Raw genomic sequence first — 18,213 nt, 5'->3', positions numbered from 1 at the left:
TGTGTTTTGTTACTTCCTCAAAGAATTCAATCAGACTCATAAGTCACGACCTGCCCTTGACAAAGCCATGCTGACTATCCCTAATCGGATTATGTCTCTCCAAATGCTCATAAATCCTGCCTCTCAGGATCCTCTCCAACAACTTGCCCACTACTGAAGTCAGACTCACTGGTCTATAATTTCCCGGGTTATTTCTACTCCCTTTCTTGAACAAGGGAACAGCATTTACAACCCTACAATCCTCTGGCACTTTTCTTGTCCCTAATGATGATGCAAAGATCATCACAAGGGGCTCATCAACCTCCTCCATCACTTCCCACTGTAGTCAGGGTACATCTCATCCGGTCCCAGAGATTTACCTAGCTCAATGCTTTCCCAAAGCTCCAGCACATCCTCTTTCTTAATATCTATATGCTCAAGCGTTTCAGTCCGCTGTAAGTCATCCCTACAATTGCCAAGGTCTTTTTCCATAGTGAATACTGAAGCAAAGTACTTATTAAGTACCTCTGCTACCTCCTCCGACTCCATGCACGTTTCCCCTATCACACCTGATTGGTTCTATTCTCACATGGTTTATCCTCTTGCTCTTCACATACTTCTAGAATGCCTTGGGGTTTTCCTAATCCTGCTCACCAAGGCCTTCTCATGGCCCCTTCTGGCTCTTTTCTTGTAAGATCATTACTAACATCTCCACAATCTCTTTGCCAGCTCTTTCAGGATCCTGGGGTGTAGACCATCTGATTCAGGTCACTTATCCACTTCAGAGCTTTCAGCTTCCTGAGCACTTTCCCTCCTAGTAATGGCAAAACAATAAGTTGCCAGAAACACTACTGGACTACAAGGGAAGATCTGTGGGCCTGTGCCATCTACAATGGTGGACCATACAAGGAGATCTGAGGGTCTGTAATGGGTGGTCTATGGCATCATACTGGGAATGCAGGTGAAAGGCATTGATCGAGTGGACGTGGAGAGGATGTTTCCTATGGTGGGAGAGTACAAGACCAGAGGACACAGCCTCAGAACAAAGGGATGTCCTTTTGGAATGGAGATGATGAGGAATTTCTTTAGCCAGAGAGTGATGAATCTATGGAATTCTTTGCCACAGGCATCTGTGGAGGCCAAGTCTTTATGTATACTTAAGGCAGAGGTTGATAAATTCTTGATTGGTCCGAACCATGAAGGGATATGCAGAGAAGGCAGGAAATTGGGGCTGACAGGAAAATTGGATCAGTCAAGATGAAAAGGCAGAGCAGACTCGATGGGCCAAATGGCCTAATTCTGCTCCAATATCTTATGGAATACTGATGTCCACACAGGAAGATCTGTGGGTCTTTGTCAGATACACTGGTAACCCCTCAGGGAGATTAGTTGGTCTGTGACAGATACACTGGTGGACCAATGTGGAGATCAGTGGCCTCAGCCAGGAACTCCAGTGGACCACACAAAGAGATTGCAGGTTTGTTCCAGGTGCTCCATTGGACAATACTGGGAATGCTGGTGGAGCTACAGGGAAATCTGTGGGCCTGTACCAGGAACCCTAATGGACCATAAGGGGTGATTTGCAGGTTTGTACCAGGTGCTGCTTGGGACCATATTGGGAATTCTGGCGGACTACACAGGGTGATCTGTGCACATATACCAGGAACAAAGGTGGACCACACAGAGTGATCTGTGGGTCTGAGCCAGTTATGCTGGTGGACCACACGGGGAGATCAGCGGGCTTGTGCCAGGACAACTGACGGACAACTTGGGGATATCTGTGGGCCTGTACTACAGACACTGGTGGAACATAGGGAGATCTGTGCATTATGCCAGGTACAGTGATCTCAGGAAAATCTCAGGGTCTGTATAGAGTGCTCCATCAGACCATACTGCCAACACTGGTGGACTAGATGGGGAGATCTGTGGGCCTGTGCCAGGGACACTGGTATACCACAGGGGCAGATCTCAGGGTCTATACTGAGTGGTCCTTTGCACCATACCAGCAATGCTGGTGTCGCACACAGGAAGAGGTCTGTGGGCATGTGCCAGGGACACTGGTAGATTAGATGGAGTTATATGCAGGCCTGTGCCCAGAGCACTGGTGCATCACACAGTGAGAACTAGGGGTCTGTGCCAGGAACACTGACAGACCAGAAGGAGATTCTGAGGGTTTGTACTGGGTGGTCCACTGCACCGTACTAGCAATGTTGGTTAACCACACAGCAAGATCTCAGTGCCTGTACAGAATGTTCCATGGGACCACACTGGCAAAGCTGGCGGACCACATGGGGAAACCTGAGGGCATGTGTCAGTGGCACTGGGAGACCACAAAGGGAGAACCACAGGGCAATGCTAGGAACAGTGGTGGGGCACACGGGAAGATCTGAGGGCCTGTGCCAGGAATACTGGTGGACCACTCGGGCAGGTCTGTGGGCCTGTGCCAGGGACCCTGGAGGTCCACAGGAGGAGGTCTGCAGACCTGTGCCTAAAACACTGGTGGAACACACCGGATGATCCTGCTGCTCTGTACCAGATGGTACATGGAACTATGCTGCCAATGCTGGGGCTACACCATTGACAGTCCCATTTTCCATAGGTTAGGAGGATGGATCTACACAGGAAAGGGTGGTGGTGAGAGGAGGTACGGAGCAGGCTGACTGTTGGAGGGGTTGTGTCCATAGACGGCAGGGTGTTGAGTACATGCAACAACGGAGAACCTCCACCTCACTCACCAGCTGGTCGTCGTGATCCGGTAGCTGGGGGGAGATAACCGGTTCGGTAGTGTCGGGCGACAGGGGATCCTGCTTCTTTCTCATTGCTCTGATCTGTAGGAGAGCGCGGAAGGCTGAGAGAAGGAGGGGGAGAGACAGAGTGGATGGAGGGAGAGAGAGAAGGAGAGAAAGGGAGAGAAAGAGAAACGGAGAGAGAGAGAATGAGGGTGAGAGATAGAGACATGTGGGTGAGGAGAGGTGTGGGGGGAAGGGGGTTGTGATGTGAATGGGTTGGGGAGGGAGGAGGGTGGGGGCTGAGGGTGAGGGGTTATAAGGGATGAGGGGAGGGTGAAGAGTGGATGGGAGAGGGGTAGGGATTGGTAGGTGGTGAGAGGTTTGACAGTGAAGGTGAGGGTTTGGAAGGTAGGCGAGGGGTTTGAGAGATGGGTGGTGGTCTGAGGGTGAGGGTGAAGGTTTTGAAGGTAGGTGAGGGGTTGGAGGGTGAGGGGAAAGATTTTTTTAGATATAGGTGCAGAATTAGGCCATTTGGCCCATCAAGGCTGCTTCACAATTTCATCATGCCTGATCCAATTTTCTTCTCAGCCCCAACCTGATGCCTTCTCTCCATGTCCCTTCATGCTCTGACCAATCAAGGATCTATCAACTTCTGCCTCAAATATACATCAAGACTTGTCCTCCACAGCTGCCTGTGGGAAAGAATTCCATAGATTCACCACTCTCTGGTGAAAGAAATCCTTCATCTCTGTTCTGAAAGGACACCTCCTTGTTCTGAGGCTGTGTCCTCTGGTCTTAGACTCCCCCACCATAAGAAACATCCTCTCCACTTCCACTCTATCAAGGCCTTTCACCATTCAATGGGTTTCAATAAGGTCACCCCTCATTCTTCTGAATTCTAGAGTATAAAGGCCCAGAACCATCAAATGCTCTTCATATGACAAGCCATTCAGAATCAGGTTTATTATCACCGGCATGTGATGTGAAAATTCAATCCTGCATTTTCGTGAATTTCCCTTGAACCCTCTCCAGTTTCAGCACATCCTTTCTAGGATAAGGGACCCAAAACTGCTCACAATATTCCAAGTGAGGCCTCACCAGTGCTTTATAAAGACTCAACATTACATCCTTGCTTTTATATTCTAGTTCTCTTGAAATGAATGCTAACATTGCATTTGCCTTCCTCACCAAAGACTCAACAGGCAAATTAACCTGTAGGGAATCCAGCCCAAGTCCCTTTGCATCACAGTTTTTTTGTATTTTATTTCCATTTAGAAAATTGTCAACCCTTTCATTTCCTCTGCCAAAGTGCATGACTATACATTTCCCAACTCTGTATGCCATCTGCCATATCTTTGCCCATTCTCCTAATCTGTCTAAGTCCTTCTGTAGCCTCTCCACTTCTTCAAAACTACCTGCACCACCAATCTTCATACCGTCTGTAAACTTTGCAACAAAGCCACCAATTCCATCTTCCAAATCATTGACATATAATGTAAAAAGAATCAGTCCCAACAAGGACCCCTGTGGAACACCATTAGTCACCGGCAGCCAGACAGAAAATGCTCTCTTTATTCCCATTCCTTGCCCCTTGCCAATCAGCCACTGCTTTATCCATGCTAGAATCTTTCCTGTAATACCATGGGCTCATAGCTTGTTAAGTAGCCTCATGTGTGGCACCTTGTTAAGGGTCTTCGGAAAATCCAAGAACACAACGTTAGCCAATTCTCCTTTGTCTATTGTGCTTGTTATTTCTTCAAAGAATTCCATCAGATTTGTTAGGCAAGATTTTTCCTTGAGGAAACCATGCTCACTATGTACCCTGAGACCACATCCTTAATAATCGGCTCCAACACCTTCCTAACCACTGTGGTCAGACTAACTGGCCTATAGTTTCCTTTCTTCTGCTTCTCTCCCTTCTTGAAGAGTGGAGTGACATTTGCAATTTTCCTGTCTTTCGGAACCATTCCAGAATCAAGTTATTCTTTAAAGATAATTACTAATGATAATTACCATGATCCTTCAGAACTCTGAGGTGTACACCATCTGGCCCAAATGACTTATCTACCTTCAGACCTTTCAGTTTCCCTAGAACCTTCTCTCTAGTTATGGTGACTTTGCACACTTCATGCCCCCTGACATTGCTAGAGTCTTCCAGAGTGAAAACTGATGTAAAATACTCATTCAGATCATCCGCCATTTCGCTGTCCCCCACTACAACCTCTCCAGCATCATTTTTCAGCAGTTCAATATCCACTCTCACCTCTCTTTTGTACTTTTATGTAACTGAAGAAACTTTTGGTATCTTCGTTAATATTATTGGCTAGCTTACTGCCATATTCTATCTTTTCCTTCTTAATTACTTTTTAGTTGCCTTCTGCTGATTTTTAAAAGCTTCCCAATCCTTTAATTTCCCACTAATTTTTGCTCTATTATATGTCCCCTCTTTGGTATTTATGTTGGCTTTGACTTCCCTTGTTCTGTCATCTTTTCTTTAGAATAATTCTTCCTCTTTAGGATGTATATATCCTGTGCCTTCTGAATTGCTTCCAGAAATTCCAGCCATTGGTGCATCCCTGCCAGCGTTCTTTTCCAATCATTTCTGGCCAACCCATGTCTCATGCCTCTGCAATTCCCGTTACTCCACTGTAATATTGATACACCTGACTTCAGATTCTCCTTCTCAAATTTCAGGGTGAATTTGATCATATTATGATCACTTTTCCTTAAGGGTTCTCTCTAATCAATTCTAGTTCACTGCACAACAGCCAATCCGGAATAGCCAATCCTCTAGTGGGCTCAACCACGAGCTGCTCTAAAAAGCCACTTTGCTGGGACTCTAGAAATTCCCCCTCTGGGAATTCAGCATTAACCTGATATTCCCAATCTACCTACATATTGAAATTCCCCATGAATATTGTAACATTGCCCTTTTAGCATGCTTTTCTATCCCCTGTTGTAATGTGTAGGCCACATCCTAACTACTGTTTGGAAGTCTGTATACAACTCCCATCAGAGTCTCTTCACCCTTGCAGTTTCTTAGCTCTATCCACAATGATTCAACACCTTCCAACCCCATGTCACCTCTTTCTAATGATTTGATTTGATTTTTTTGCCTCAGAGGCAATGCCACCCCCTCTGACTTCCTGCCTGTCCTTTCGATGCAATGTGTTTCCTTGGACATTAAGCTCCCAGCTATAGTGCCAATAAAAAGTATTTAACCCCCTTGGAAGTTTTCTTGTTTTATTGTTTTACAACATTGAATCACAGTGGATTTAATTTTGCTTTTTTTTTTAAATTGATTAACAGAAAAAGACTCTTTTGTGTCAAAGTGAAAACAGCTTTCTACAAGGTGAACTAAGTTAATTACAAATATAAAACACAAAATAATTGATAGCATAGTTACTCAACCCCTTCATGTCAGTATTTAGTAGATGTATCTTTGGCAGCAATTACAGCCTTGTGTGGATAGGTATCAGCTTTGCACATCTGGACACTGCAATTTTCCCCCATTCTCCTTTACAAAACTGCTCAAACTCTGTCAGATTGCATGGGGATCATGAGTGAACAGCCCTTTCAAGTCCAGCCAGAAATTCTCAATTGGATTGAGGTCTGGACTCTGACTTGGCCACTCTAGGACATTAACTTGATTGTTTTTAAGCCATTCCTATGTAGCTTTGGCTTTATGCTTAGGGTCATTGTCTTGCTGGAAAACAAATCTCCCAAGTCACAATTCTCTTGCAGACTGCATCAGATTTTCCTCCAGGATTTCCCTGTATTTTGCTGCATTCATTTTACCCTCTACCTTCACAAGCCTTTCAGGGCTTGCTGCAGTGAAGCATCTCCACAGCCTGATGCAACCACTACCATGTTACATGGCAGGGATGGTGTGTTTTTGATTCTATGCGGTGTTTGGCTTTTGCCAAACATAGCGTTTACTCTGGTGGCCAAAAAGCTCAATTTTGATTTAATCAGACCATAGAACATTCTTCAGGCTGACTTCAGAGTCTCCCACCTGCCTTCTGGCAAACCCTAGCCAAGATTTTATGTGAGTTTTTTTCAACAGTGGCTTTCTGTTTGCCGCTTTCCCATAAAGCCGCGACTGGTGAAGCACCCGGGCAACAGTTGTTGTATGCGCTGTCTCTCCCATCTCAGCCACTGAAGCTTGTAACTCCTCCAGGACTCTTGGTGCCCTCCCTCTCTAGTCCCCTTCTTGCATGATCACTCAGTTTTTGAGGACTGCCTGCTCTAGGCAGATATACAGCAGTGCTTTATTCTTTCCATTTCTCGATGATTGACTTATCTGTACTCCAAGGAATATTGTGACTTGGAAATTTTCTTGTCTCCTGACTTGTGCTTTTCAATAACCTTTTTGAGGGTTGCTTGGGTTTTTTTTTGTCTTCATGGTGTAGTTTTTACTGACTCACCAGCAGTTGGACCTTCCAGAAACTGGTGTATTTTTACTACAATCAATTGAAACACCTTGACTGCTCACAGGTTTATATATAGCTAGGACACCTTCACTAATTATGTGACTTCTAAAACCTATTGGCTGCACCAGTGATGATATGGTGCGTCTAATTAAAGTGGGTGAATACTTATACAATCAATTATTTTGTGTTTTATATTTGTAATTATATTACCCCTTACTTTGTAGAGACCTGTTTTCACTTTGACATGAAGAGTCTTTTTCTGTTGATCAGTGTCAAAAAAGCCAAATTAAATCCACTGTGATTCAATGTTGTAAAACAATAAAACATGAAAATTTCCAAGGGGGGGGTAGTGGATGCTTTTTATAGGCACTGTATAATAATCTTTCAGCCATGACTTAGTGATACCTACAACATCATAGCTGCCAATCTGAAATTGTTCTGTAAGATTACAGTATCTACTTTACTCCATAGACTGTGCGCATTCAAATACAAAACCTTCAGCTCTTGAGGTGTAACCCAGGTTATTAAACCCCAAAGATGTAATGTTAGAAAGCTCCACCTGTGGAGGGATGAAAACGAGGTTCACTGATTTTTTTTTTTAAAAAGGAAACTTGGAAAAAGAGCTATGTGAGAACGAGGTGTGGCTGACATAGGCGCAGACAAGCGAGAGAAACACAGCAAACGATTAGAAAGTAAAGAGATAAACTGTTACAAGTGGAATTAGTAATGAGCATCTCCACCCTACTTACTTGAAAACCTCAGAGTGAAACCCCTGGAGAGACATCACTACTTGGAAATCCCCCTCCAAGTCACTCACCATCCTGACTTGGAAACATATCACCTTTTCTTCATTGTTGCTGAGTCAAAATCATGGAATCCCCTTGCTAACAGCACTGTGGGTGCACCTACACCTCAGGGACTGCAGTGGTTTAAGAAGGCAGATCATCACCACTGTCTCAAGGGTAACTAGGGACGGGCATTAAATGCCGGCTTAGCTGCCGACATCCACATCCCGTAAATTAATAAATTTTTAAAAATTTAAAATAAATAAATAAATAAGGAAAGGTTAATCTGTAAACCTTTAAATAGGGAATAATACCAGATCTAATTGCAGAAATTAGAGTAATAAAGATTATTCTAATGAATCTCACTGATTCTAACTAAAAAGGAATTTGTTTTTTGTTGATATCTGAGATTTGGAACTTAAACAGAATGTTGGAATTTTGAATTGTTCTTACTCATGTAAATATTTTGTATATATTCCTATTTTTATAAACAAAACTTACCTCCAGAAGTGTGTGTTTCCTATTCACTACCTCTTTCCGATACCTAGAGTTTCCGATGGCCTGCTAGCACCTAGTGTAGTACTATGCAATTTGATTTTCTCATGAAGGGTGCTGCGACCAGTCACACAAGACAAGACCAGCACGACACAGATGTTACAGAGGGCTTGGGAGTAGGCAAGAGGTTTGATGGTGAGGGTTTTGGAGGTAAGTGAGAGTCTGAGGGTGAAGTGAGTGGGTGATGGGTGAGGTTTGAGGGTGAGGGTTTGGAAGGCAGGTGAGGGGTTTGAGGATGAGAGTTTGGGTTGCAGGCAAGGGGTTTGAGAGTGAGGGGAAGGATGAGGGTGAAGGTGAGGGTTTGGGAGGTAGGCGAGGGGTTTGGAGGTGAGGGTAAAGGTGAGGGTTTGGGAGGTAGGCGAGGGGTTTCAGAGTGAGGGGAAGGATGAGGGTGAAGGTGAGGGTTAAGGAGGTAGGCGAGGAGTTTGAGAGTGAGGGGAAGGATGAGGGTGAAGGTGAGGGTTTGGGAGGTAGGTGAGGGGTTTGAGGGTGGGGGGAGGGATGAGGGTGAAGGTGAGGGGTTTGGGGGGTGAGGGGAAGGATGAGGGTGAAGGTGAGGGTTGGGGAGGTAGGCGAGGGGTTTGAGAGTGAGGGGAAGGATGAGGGTGAAGGTGAGGGTTTGGGAGGTAGGCGAGGGGTTTGAGAGTGAGGGGAAGGATGAGGGTGAAGATAAGGGTTTGGGAGGTAGGCGAGGGGTTTGAGGGTGAGGGTGAAGGATGAGGGTGAAGGTGAGGGTTTGGGAGGTAGGTGAGGGGTTTGAGGGTGAGGGGAAGGATGAGGGTGAAGGTGAGGGGTTTGGGGGTGAGGGGAAGGATGAGGGTGAAGGTGAGGGTTGGGGAGGTAGGCGAGGGGTTTGAGAGTGAGGGGAAGGATGAGGGTGAAGGTGAGGGTTGGGGAGGTAGGCGAGGGGTTTGAGAGTGAGGGGAAGGATGAGGGTGAAGGTGAGGGTTTGGGAGGTAGGCGAGGGGATTAAGAGTGAGGGGAAGGATGAGGGTGAAGGTGAGGGTTTGGGAGGTAGGTGAGGGGTTTGAGGGTGAGGGGAAGGATGAGGGTGAAGGTCAGGGTTTGGGAGGTAGGCGAGGGGTTTGAGGGTGAGGGGAAGGATGAGGGTGAAGGTGAGGGTTTGGGAGGTAGGCGAGGGGATTAAGAGTGAGGGGAAGGATGAGGGTGAAGGTGAGGGTTTGGGAGGTAGGCGAGGGGTTTGAGAGTGAGGGGAAGGATGAGGGTGAAGGTGAGGGTTTGGGAGGTAGGCGAGGGGTTTGAGGGTGAGGGTGAAGGATGAGGGTGAGGGTGAAGGATGAGGGTGAAGGTGAGGGTTTGGGAGGTAGGTGAGGGGTTTGAGGGTGAGGGGAAGGATGAGGGTGAAGGTGAGGGGTTTGGGGGTGAGGGGAAGGATGAGGGTGAAGGTGAGGGTTGGGGAGGTAGGCGAGGGGTTTGAGAGTGAGGGGAAGGATGAGGGTGAAGATAAGGGTTTGGGAGGTAGGCGAGGGGTTTGAGAGTGAGGGGAAGGATGAGGGTGAAGGTGAGGGTTTGGGAGGTAGGCAAGGGGTTTGAGAGTGAGGGGAAGGATGAGGGTGAAGGTGAGGGTTTGGGAGGTAGGCAAGGGGATTAAGAGTGAGGGGAAGGATGAGGGTGAAGGTGAGGGTTTGGGAGGTAGGCGAGGGGTTTGAGAGTGAGGGGAAGGATGAGGGTGAAGGTGAGGGTTTGGGAGGTAGGCGAGGGGTTTGAGAGTGAGGGGAAGGATGAGGGTGAAGGTGAGGGTTTGGGAGGTAGGTGAGGGGATTAAGAGTGAGGGGAAGGATGAGGGTGAAGGTGAGGGTTTGGGATGTAGGCGAGGGGTTTGAGAGTGAGGGGAAGGATGAGGGTGAAGGTGAGGGTTTCGGAGGTAGGCGAGGGGTTTGAGAGTGAGGGGAATGATGAGGGTGAAGGTGAGGGTTTGGGAGGTAGGCAAGGGGTTTGAGAGTGAGGGGAAGGATGAGGGTGAAGGTGAGGGTTTGGGAGGTAGGCAAGGGGTTTGAGAGTGAGGGGAAGGATGAGGGTGAAGGTGAGGGTTTGGGAGGTAGGCGAGGGGATTAAGAGTGAGGGGAAGGATGAGGGTGAAGGTGAGGGTTTGGGATGTAGGCGAGGGGTTTGAGAGTGAGGGGAAGGATGAGGGTGAAGGTGAGGGTTTGGGAGGTAGGCGAGGGGATTAAGAGTGAGGGGAAGGATGAGGGTGAAGGTGAGGGTTGGGGAGGTAGGCGAGGGGTTTGAGAGTGAGGGGAAGGATGAGGGTGAAGGTGAGGGTTTCGGAGGTAGGCGAGGGGTTTGAGAGTGAGGGGAATGATGAGGGTGAAGGTGAGGGTTTGGGAGGTAGGCGAGGGGTTTGAGGGTGAGGGTGAAGGAGTCCTTACGCAACCGGCAGATGGGACAGTTGTTGGCCTGGTAGCGCAGGGTGTCGGCGCAGGCGTTACAGAGGCACAGGTGTCGGCAGGGCAGGATGAGGGTGTCGCGGACGTCAGAGAGACACACCACACACTCAGCACTGTTGTCACTGAGTTCGTCGTCGGGGACCTGCACACAGAAGGCAGAGGGTGAGAGAGGCTGTGGTGGGCCAAGGGTGAGGGGTCTGGTGTCTGTCAAAGACAACCCCTCACCGAGCAGAAAGTCAACAGAAAGGAGAGTGTGCAACAGCCAACCTTCAGCTCCTGGCTGTTGGTTTTGTTCTCGATGCCATAGATCTCCTGCAATAGGTAAATGACGCCATCGACCTGCAGGCAGAGAGAGGGAGAGAATGAGAGAGCGACGGGGGCAGAGAGAGGGTAAGAGGGAAAGAGAGTGAGCGGGAGTATGAAAGACTGAGAGGAAAAGAGTGAGAGAGAGAGAAGGTGAGATAGGGAGACAGTGAAAGTGAGTGACGGAGACAGAGTGTGAGAGAAGAGAGAGAGGAACAGTGAGAGAGAGAGAGAGGGGAGAGAGGGAGAGAGAGAGGGGAGAGAGGGGGAGGGGAGGGACATAGGTAAAGAGTGAAAGAGAGGGGAGGGTAGAGAGAGAGGGTTAAAGAGAGGGGGAGAGGGTGAAAGCATAAGGAAGGAAAAGAGAGAGGGAGAGAGAATAAGGGAGAGAGAGTGTAGGATACAGAGTGTGTGGGAGATTGTGAGGGAGAGGAGTGGAGCGAAACAGAGAGTGAGAGAGCGAGAGAGATAGAGAGAAAGAAAGAGAAGAGTGAGAAGGCGAGAGAGTGAGAAAGGGAGAGGAAGAGAGTGACGGAGAGTAGGTAAGGGACAGAGGGAGAGAGGGAAGGAGAGAGTGAGGGAGATAATGAGGCAAGGGAGTGTTAGAGAGAGTGAGGGAGATAGTTCGGGAAGTGGGAGGGGGTGATGGGGAATGCAGAAAGGGATTGGAAGAGTCGGGGAATGACGAGTGAGATGCGAAAGGGAAGGAGAGACGGATTGGGGTGGAGGGGAGGGTGGAGATGGAAGGGGAAGGGGAGGGGTTGGGGAGGGAGGACGGAAGGGGTAGCTTGGGCGGTCGGCGGTGGGGGGGATGAGGAGGGGAGGGTCGAGGGGGCTGAGGGGGAAGGAGGGGGAAGGGGAGGGAAGGGTTAAAAAGAGTGGACGAGGAGGGGAAGAGGAATCCCGCAGGGCGAGGTGGTTTCTCTTGGACACTCACCACCTGCTTCTGTTTGAGTGGTTTCACCGAGCAGTTGCCGTCTGGGCTCTGTGGGTGAGACAGGAGCGGTGAGTCGATGCCAGGGTGAGAGTAAACAGGTACAATGAAACACTTGCAACAGCATCACAGACACAGAAGATTGGCAGAAAATTAAACATCACAGATACAGGAAAAAAGATGATTAGAACAAAGGCTGTGTCCGGTAATCAGGACTTTGTCAGGCTGTGTCTAGTAACCAGCGTGGTGTGAGGCAGTGTCTGTTAACCAGGACACTGTCAGGCTGTTTCTGGTAAGAGGAGAGTTTCAGATTATGACTGGGAACTGGGACAATGTCAGACTCTGTCTGGTAAACAGAATAACACAATGTCATGCTGTGTCTGCTAACCAGGACAGTGTCCATAAGTCCCTAAGACAAAGGAGCAGAATTAGGCCATTCAGCCCATCAAGCCTCTCCACCATTCCATCATGGCTTTCCCGGATCCCACTCAACCCCATACACCTGCTTTCTTACCACATCCTTTGATGCCCTGACCAATCAGGAAACTATCACCTTCCGCCCTAATTATACACACGGTCTTGGGCTCCTCCACACTCTGTGGCAGGGCGTTTCACAGATTCACTGCTCTCTGGCTAAAAAGATTGCTCCTTACCTCTGCTCTAAAGGTTGTCCCTTAATTTTGAGGCTGTGTCCACTAGTTCTGGATACCCCACCAGAGGGAATATCCTCTCCACTTCCACCCTATCTAGTCCAGCGGTCCCCAACCACCGGGCCGCAAAGCGTGTGCTACCGGGCCGCGAGGAAACGATATGATTTGGCGATATGAGCCAGCTGCACCTTTCCTCATTCCCTGTCACGCCCACTGTTGAGCTTGAACGCGCGCGAGGTCATTACCCGCGCGTCATCCATGTCAGCGCGGGAAGAAGATCAACTCCTCGAGCTTGCAAATGACGAATGGCTAAAAAGTACGCTTGACATAACATCTCTGCCGGCATTCCGGATCAAAGTCAAGGCTAAATATCCTGAGACAGACACGGAAGCACTGAAAACGTTGCTTCCATTTCCAACATATCTCTGCAATGAATGCAATGAAAACTAAATTGCGGAATAGACTGGACATAGGGAACCCCCTTCGAGTATCCCTGTCTCCCATCACCCCTCAATGGGACTGTCTTGTTGCAGGAAAACAAGCCCAGGGCTCCCACTGATTCAGCGATATTGGTGTGTTGCAATGATTTTATATGTTCATACGGGGAAAATATGTGCTGTGTGTTTAATATCCAAACATTACTTAAAATGTTATGATGCTATTGACTTATATAACCATATAACAATTACAGCACAGAAACAGGTGATCTCGGCCCTTCTAGTCCATGCCAAATGCTACTCTCACCTAGTCCCACCAACCTGCACTCAGCCTATAACCCTCCATTCCTTTCCTGTCCAATTTTTCATTAAATGATAATATCCAACCTGCCTCTACCACTTCTACTGGAAGTTCATTCACCACTTACTTCAAACTCCCCTGTCCTCCCCTGATAATTGACTTAACGCTATATTCATGCGAGAAAAATACGCGCTGTGTGTTTAATATTAAATTCGTTGGATAAACCCTTTGAGAAACGAAATTGAGTGTATTAGCCACTTGTCACCTATATTGCGGTCGTGATTAACACCCCCCCCCGAACAGAATTGACAAAAACAATAAGCAGAAAAAAATCGGCATTTGCGCACTGGTGCCTGCGCAAGGCTTCATGGTCATTGTAGTCTCTCACGGGGTAAACACAACGTTTTGACTGCTACTCTTGTCCGTTGGCAACCCTACCCCCCCCCCCCCCACCACCGCCGGTCAGCCGGTCCGCAAGAACATTGTCAATATGAAACCGGTCCGCAGTGCGAAAAAGGTTGGCGACCCCTGATCTAGCCTTTTCAACATTCAGTAGGTTTCAATGAGATCCTCCCGCATTCTTCTAAATTCCAGTGAGTACAGGCCCAAAGCTGCCAAACACTCGTATGTTAACCCCTTCATTCCCAGAATCATCCTCACATACCTCCTCTGGACTCTCTCCAGTGACAATACATCCTTTCTGAGATAAGGGGCCCAAAACCGTTGACAATACTCCAAGTGTGGCCTGTCTAGTGTCTTGTAAAGCCTCAGCATTATCTCCTTGCTTTTATATTCTATTCCCCTTGAAATAAGTGCCAACATTGCATTTGTCTTCTTTACCACGGACTCAAACTGTAAATTAACCTTCTGAGAGTCATGCACAAGGATTCCTAAGTCCCTCTGCACCTCTGATGTTTGAATTTTCTCCCCATTTTGATAATAGTCTGCACTGTTGTTCCTTTTACAAAAATGCATTATCATACATTTCCCAACACTGTAATCCATCTGCCAATTTTTTGCCCATTCTTTCAATTTAAGACCATAAGATATAAGAGCAGAAGTAGGCCATTTGGCCCACTGAGTCCACTCCACCATTCAATCATGGCTGATCCAATTCTTGCAGTCATCCCAACTCCCCTGCCTCTCCCCATACCCTTCGATGCCCTGGCTAATCAAGAACCTATCTATCTCTGCCTTAAATATACCCAATGACTTGCCTTCACAGCCACTCGTGGCAACAAATCCCACAGATTTACCACCCTCTGACTAAAGTAATTTCTCCACATCTCTATTCTAAATGGACATCTTTCAATCCTCAATTTATGCCCTGTTGTCCTTGACTTCCCTACCATGGGAAATAACTTTGCCATATCTAATCTGTTCAGGCCTTTTAATGTTCAAAATGTTTCTATGAGATCACCCCTCATTCTCCTGAACTCCAGGGAATACTCCAAGAGCTGCCAGACATTCCTCATACAGTAACCCCTTCATTCCTGGAATCATTCTTGTGAACTTTCTCTGAACCCTCTCCAATGTCAGTATATCCTTTCTAAAATAAGGAGCCCAAAACTGCACACCATACTCCAAGTGTGGTCTCACGAGTGCCTTATACAGCCTCAACATCACATCCCTGCTCTTATATTCTACACCTCTAGAACTGAATGCCAACATTGCATTCGCCTTCTTCACCATCGACTCAACCTGGAGGTTAAACTTTAGGGTATCCTGCACAAAGACTCCCAAATCCCTTTGCATCACTGTATTTTGAATTCTCCCTCCATCTAAATAATAGTCTGCCCATTTATTTCTTCTACCAAAATGCATGACCATACACTTTCCAATATTGTATTTCATTTGCCACTTCTTTGACCATTCTCCTAAACTATCTAAGTCTCTCTGCAAGCTCTCTGTTTCCTCAACACTACCCGCTCCTCCGCCTATCTTTGTATCATCGGCAAATTTATCCACAAATCCATTAATCCCACAGTCCAAATCATTGATATACATCGTAAAAAGCAGCGGTCCCAACACTGACCCCTGTGGAACTCCACTGGTAACCGGCAGCCAGCCAGAATAGGATCCCTTTATTCCCACTCTCTGTTTTCTGCTGACCAGCCAATGCTCCACCCATGCTAGTAACTTCCCTGTAATTTCATGGGCTCTTATCTTGCTAAGCAGCCTCATGTGCGGCACCTTGTCAAAGGCCTTCTGAAAATGCAAGTACACCACATCCACTGCATCTCCTTTGTCTACCCTGCTTGTAATTTCCTCAAAAAATTGCAGTAGGTTTGTCAGGCAGGATTTTCCTTTCAGGAAACCATGCTGGCTCTGGCCTGTCTTGTCATGTGCCTCCAGGTACTCCGTAATCTCATCAACAATCGATTCCAACAACTTCCCAACCACTGATGTCAGGCTAACAGGTCTATAGCTTTCTTTCTGCTGCCTCCCATTCTTCTTAAATAGCGGAGTAACATTTGCAATTTTCCAGTCATCCAGTACAATGCCAGAATCTATCGATTCTTGAAAGAAATTTGTCTAAGTCCTTCTGCAATTACATTGCTTCCTCAGCACTACCTACCCCTCCACCTATCTTCATATCAACCACAAACTTTGCCACAAAGCCATCAATTCCATTATCCAAATCATTGACAAACAATGTGAAAAGTAGTGGTCTCAACACTGACCCCTGACGAACACCACTAGTCACTGGCAGCCAACTGTAAGAGGCCTCTTTTATTCCCTCTTGCTGCCTCCTGCCTGTCAGCCATTCCTCTATCCATGCCAGTATCTCTCCTGTAACACCAAAGGATTTTATCTTGTATGGCACATTATCTAATGCCTTCTGAAAATACAAGTAAATGACACCCACTGCCTCTCCTTTGTCCACCTTGCTTGTTACTTCCTCAAAGAACTCTAACAGGTTTGTCAGGCGAGATTTTTCTTAACAGAAACCATGCTGACTTTGACTTATTTTAACATTAGTCTCCAAGTACCTTGAAACCTCATCCATAGTAATGGACTCCAACACTTTCCCAACCATTGAGGTCAGGTTTACTGGCCTATAATTTCCATTCTTTTGTCTTCCTCCCTTCTTAAAGAGTGGAGTGACATTTGCAACCTTACAGTCCTCCAGGACCATGGCAGAATCAAGTGATTCTTGAAAGGTCATGACCAATGCATCCATTATCTCTTCAGCAATCTCTCTCAGGACTCTGGGATGTCGTCCATTTGGTCCAGGTGACTTATCCACTTTAAGACCTTTGAGTTTGCCTAACACTTTTTCCTTTGTAATAACAATGACACTCACTCTTTCTCCCTGACAATCATGGATCTCTAGCACACTGCTAGTGTTTTCCACAGTGAAGATTGATGCAAAGTACCCATTAAGTTCATCTGCCATTTGTTTGTCCCCAATTACTACCTCACCAGCATCATTTTCCAGTGGTCCAATATCAACTCTCACCTACCTTTTACTCTTTATATAACTGAAAAAAAATTGTATCTGGCTTTATATTATTAGCTAGTTTACCCGCATATTTCATCTTTTCCCTTCTTATAGCTTTTTCAGTTGCCTTTTGTTGGATTTTAAAACCTTCCCAATTATCCAACTTCCCACTCACATTTGCTACCTTATATGCCCTTTCCTTGGCTTTTATGCAGTCCTTAACTTCCCTTGTCAGCCACAGTTGCCAACCCCTGCCACTTGAGAACTTCTTCCTCTGTGGAACACATCTATCCTGCACCTTGTGAACTATTCCCAGAAACTTCAGCCACCTCTGCTCTGTCGTCATCCTCGCCAGTATCTTCCTCCAATCCACCTTGTCAAGCTCCTCTCTCGCGCCTCTGTAATCCCTCTTATTCCATTGTGATACTGATACATGTGAGGCAGTGTCAGTAACCTGGAGAATGTCAGACAGCTCTCTGTCTGGCTGTGTTGGTAACAAGGACTGTCAGGTTACATCTGGTAACCAGAACAGTGGGAGGCTGCGTCTGGTAAATGGATCCATGTCAGCCTATCTCTGGTAAACAGGAGATTGCCAGGATGTGTCTGGTAACTGGGACATTGTCAGGCTGATTCTTGAGACCAGGAGACTATCAGGCTGTGTCTGGTAACCAGTACAGTGTTAGTCTGTGTCATGAAGTGTCTTGTGACCAAACATTGTCAGGCTGTATCTAGTACCTAGGTCAGAGTCAGTCTGCATCTGTTAACCAGGTCAGTGTCAGGGTATCTGGTAACCAGGAGAACATCACACTGTGTCTGGTGACTGGGACAGTGTCAGACTGTGTCTGGTAACCAGGACAGTGTCAGGCTGTGTCTGGTAACCCAGACAGTGTCAGGCTGCGTCTGGTAACTGGCACAGTGTCAGACTGTGTCTGGTAACCGGGACAGTGTCAGGCTGCGTCTGGTAACTGGCACAGTGTCAGACTGTGTCTGGTAACCGGGACAGTGTCAGGCTGCGTCTGGTAACTGGCACTGTGTCAGGCTGCGTCTGGTAACCGGGACTGTATCAGGCTGCGTCTGGTAACTGGCACAGTGTCAGACTGTGTCTGGTAACCGGGACAGTGTCAGGTTGCGTCTGGCAACTGGCACAGTGTCAGGTTGTATCTGGTAACAGAGACCTGGTCAGGCCGTGTCTGGTAACCAGGACTGTGTCAGGAGATTAAACTATAAGACATAGGTGCAGATTTAGGCTATTTG

General features: G+C 47.2%; 1 protein-coding gene across 3 annotated transcripts in view; it reads right to left on the bottom strand.

The window, feature by feature from the left end:
* Window positions 1–18,213, bottom strand: part of rnf157 (ring finger protein 157) — an 80,899-nt gene that overhangs the window by 36,314 nt on the left and 26,372 nt on the right. For all 3 annotated transcript variants that reach the window (XM_072242233.1, XM_072242234.1, XM_072242235.1), the window contains 4 exons: window positions 12,130–12,177; window positions 11,157–11,228; window positions 10,872–11,031; window positions 2,715–2,827 (listed from right to left, as the gene is read on the bottom strand). In XM_072242233.1, coding sequence (XP_072098334.1) covers window positions 2,715–2,827; window positions 10,872–11,031; window positions 11,157–11,228; window positions 12,130–12,177 — 393 coding nt within the window. The remainder of the gene's footprint in view (window positions 1–2,714; window positions 2,828–10,871; window positions 11,032–11,156; window positions 11,229–12,129; window positions 12,178–18,213) is intronic.

This window comes from Mobula birostris, chromosome 24 (assembly GCF_030028105.1).
Source record: "Mobula birostris isolate sMobBir1 chromosome 24, sMobBir1.hap1, whole genome shotgun sequence".
NCBI lineage: Eukaryota > Metazoa > Chordata > Chondrichthyes > Myliobatiformes > Myliobatidae > Mobula > Mobula birostris.
The sequence above is the reverse complement of the archived record's forward strand: the minus strand, read 5'-3'. Positions and strand labels throughout refer to the sequence as shown.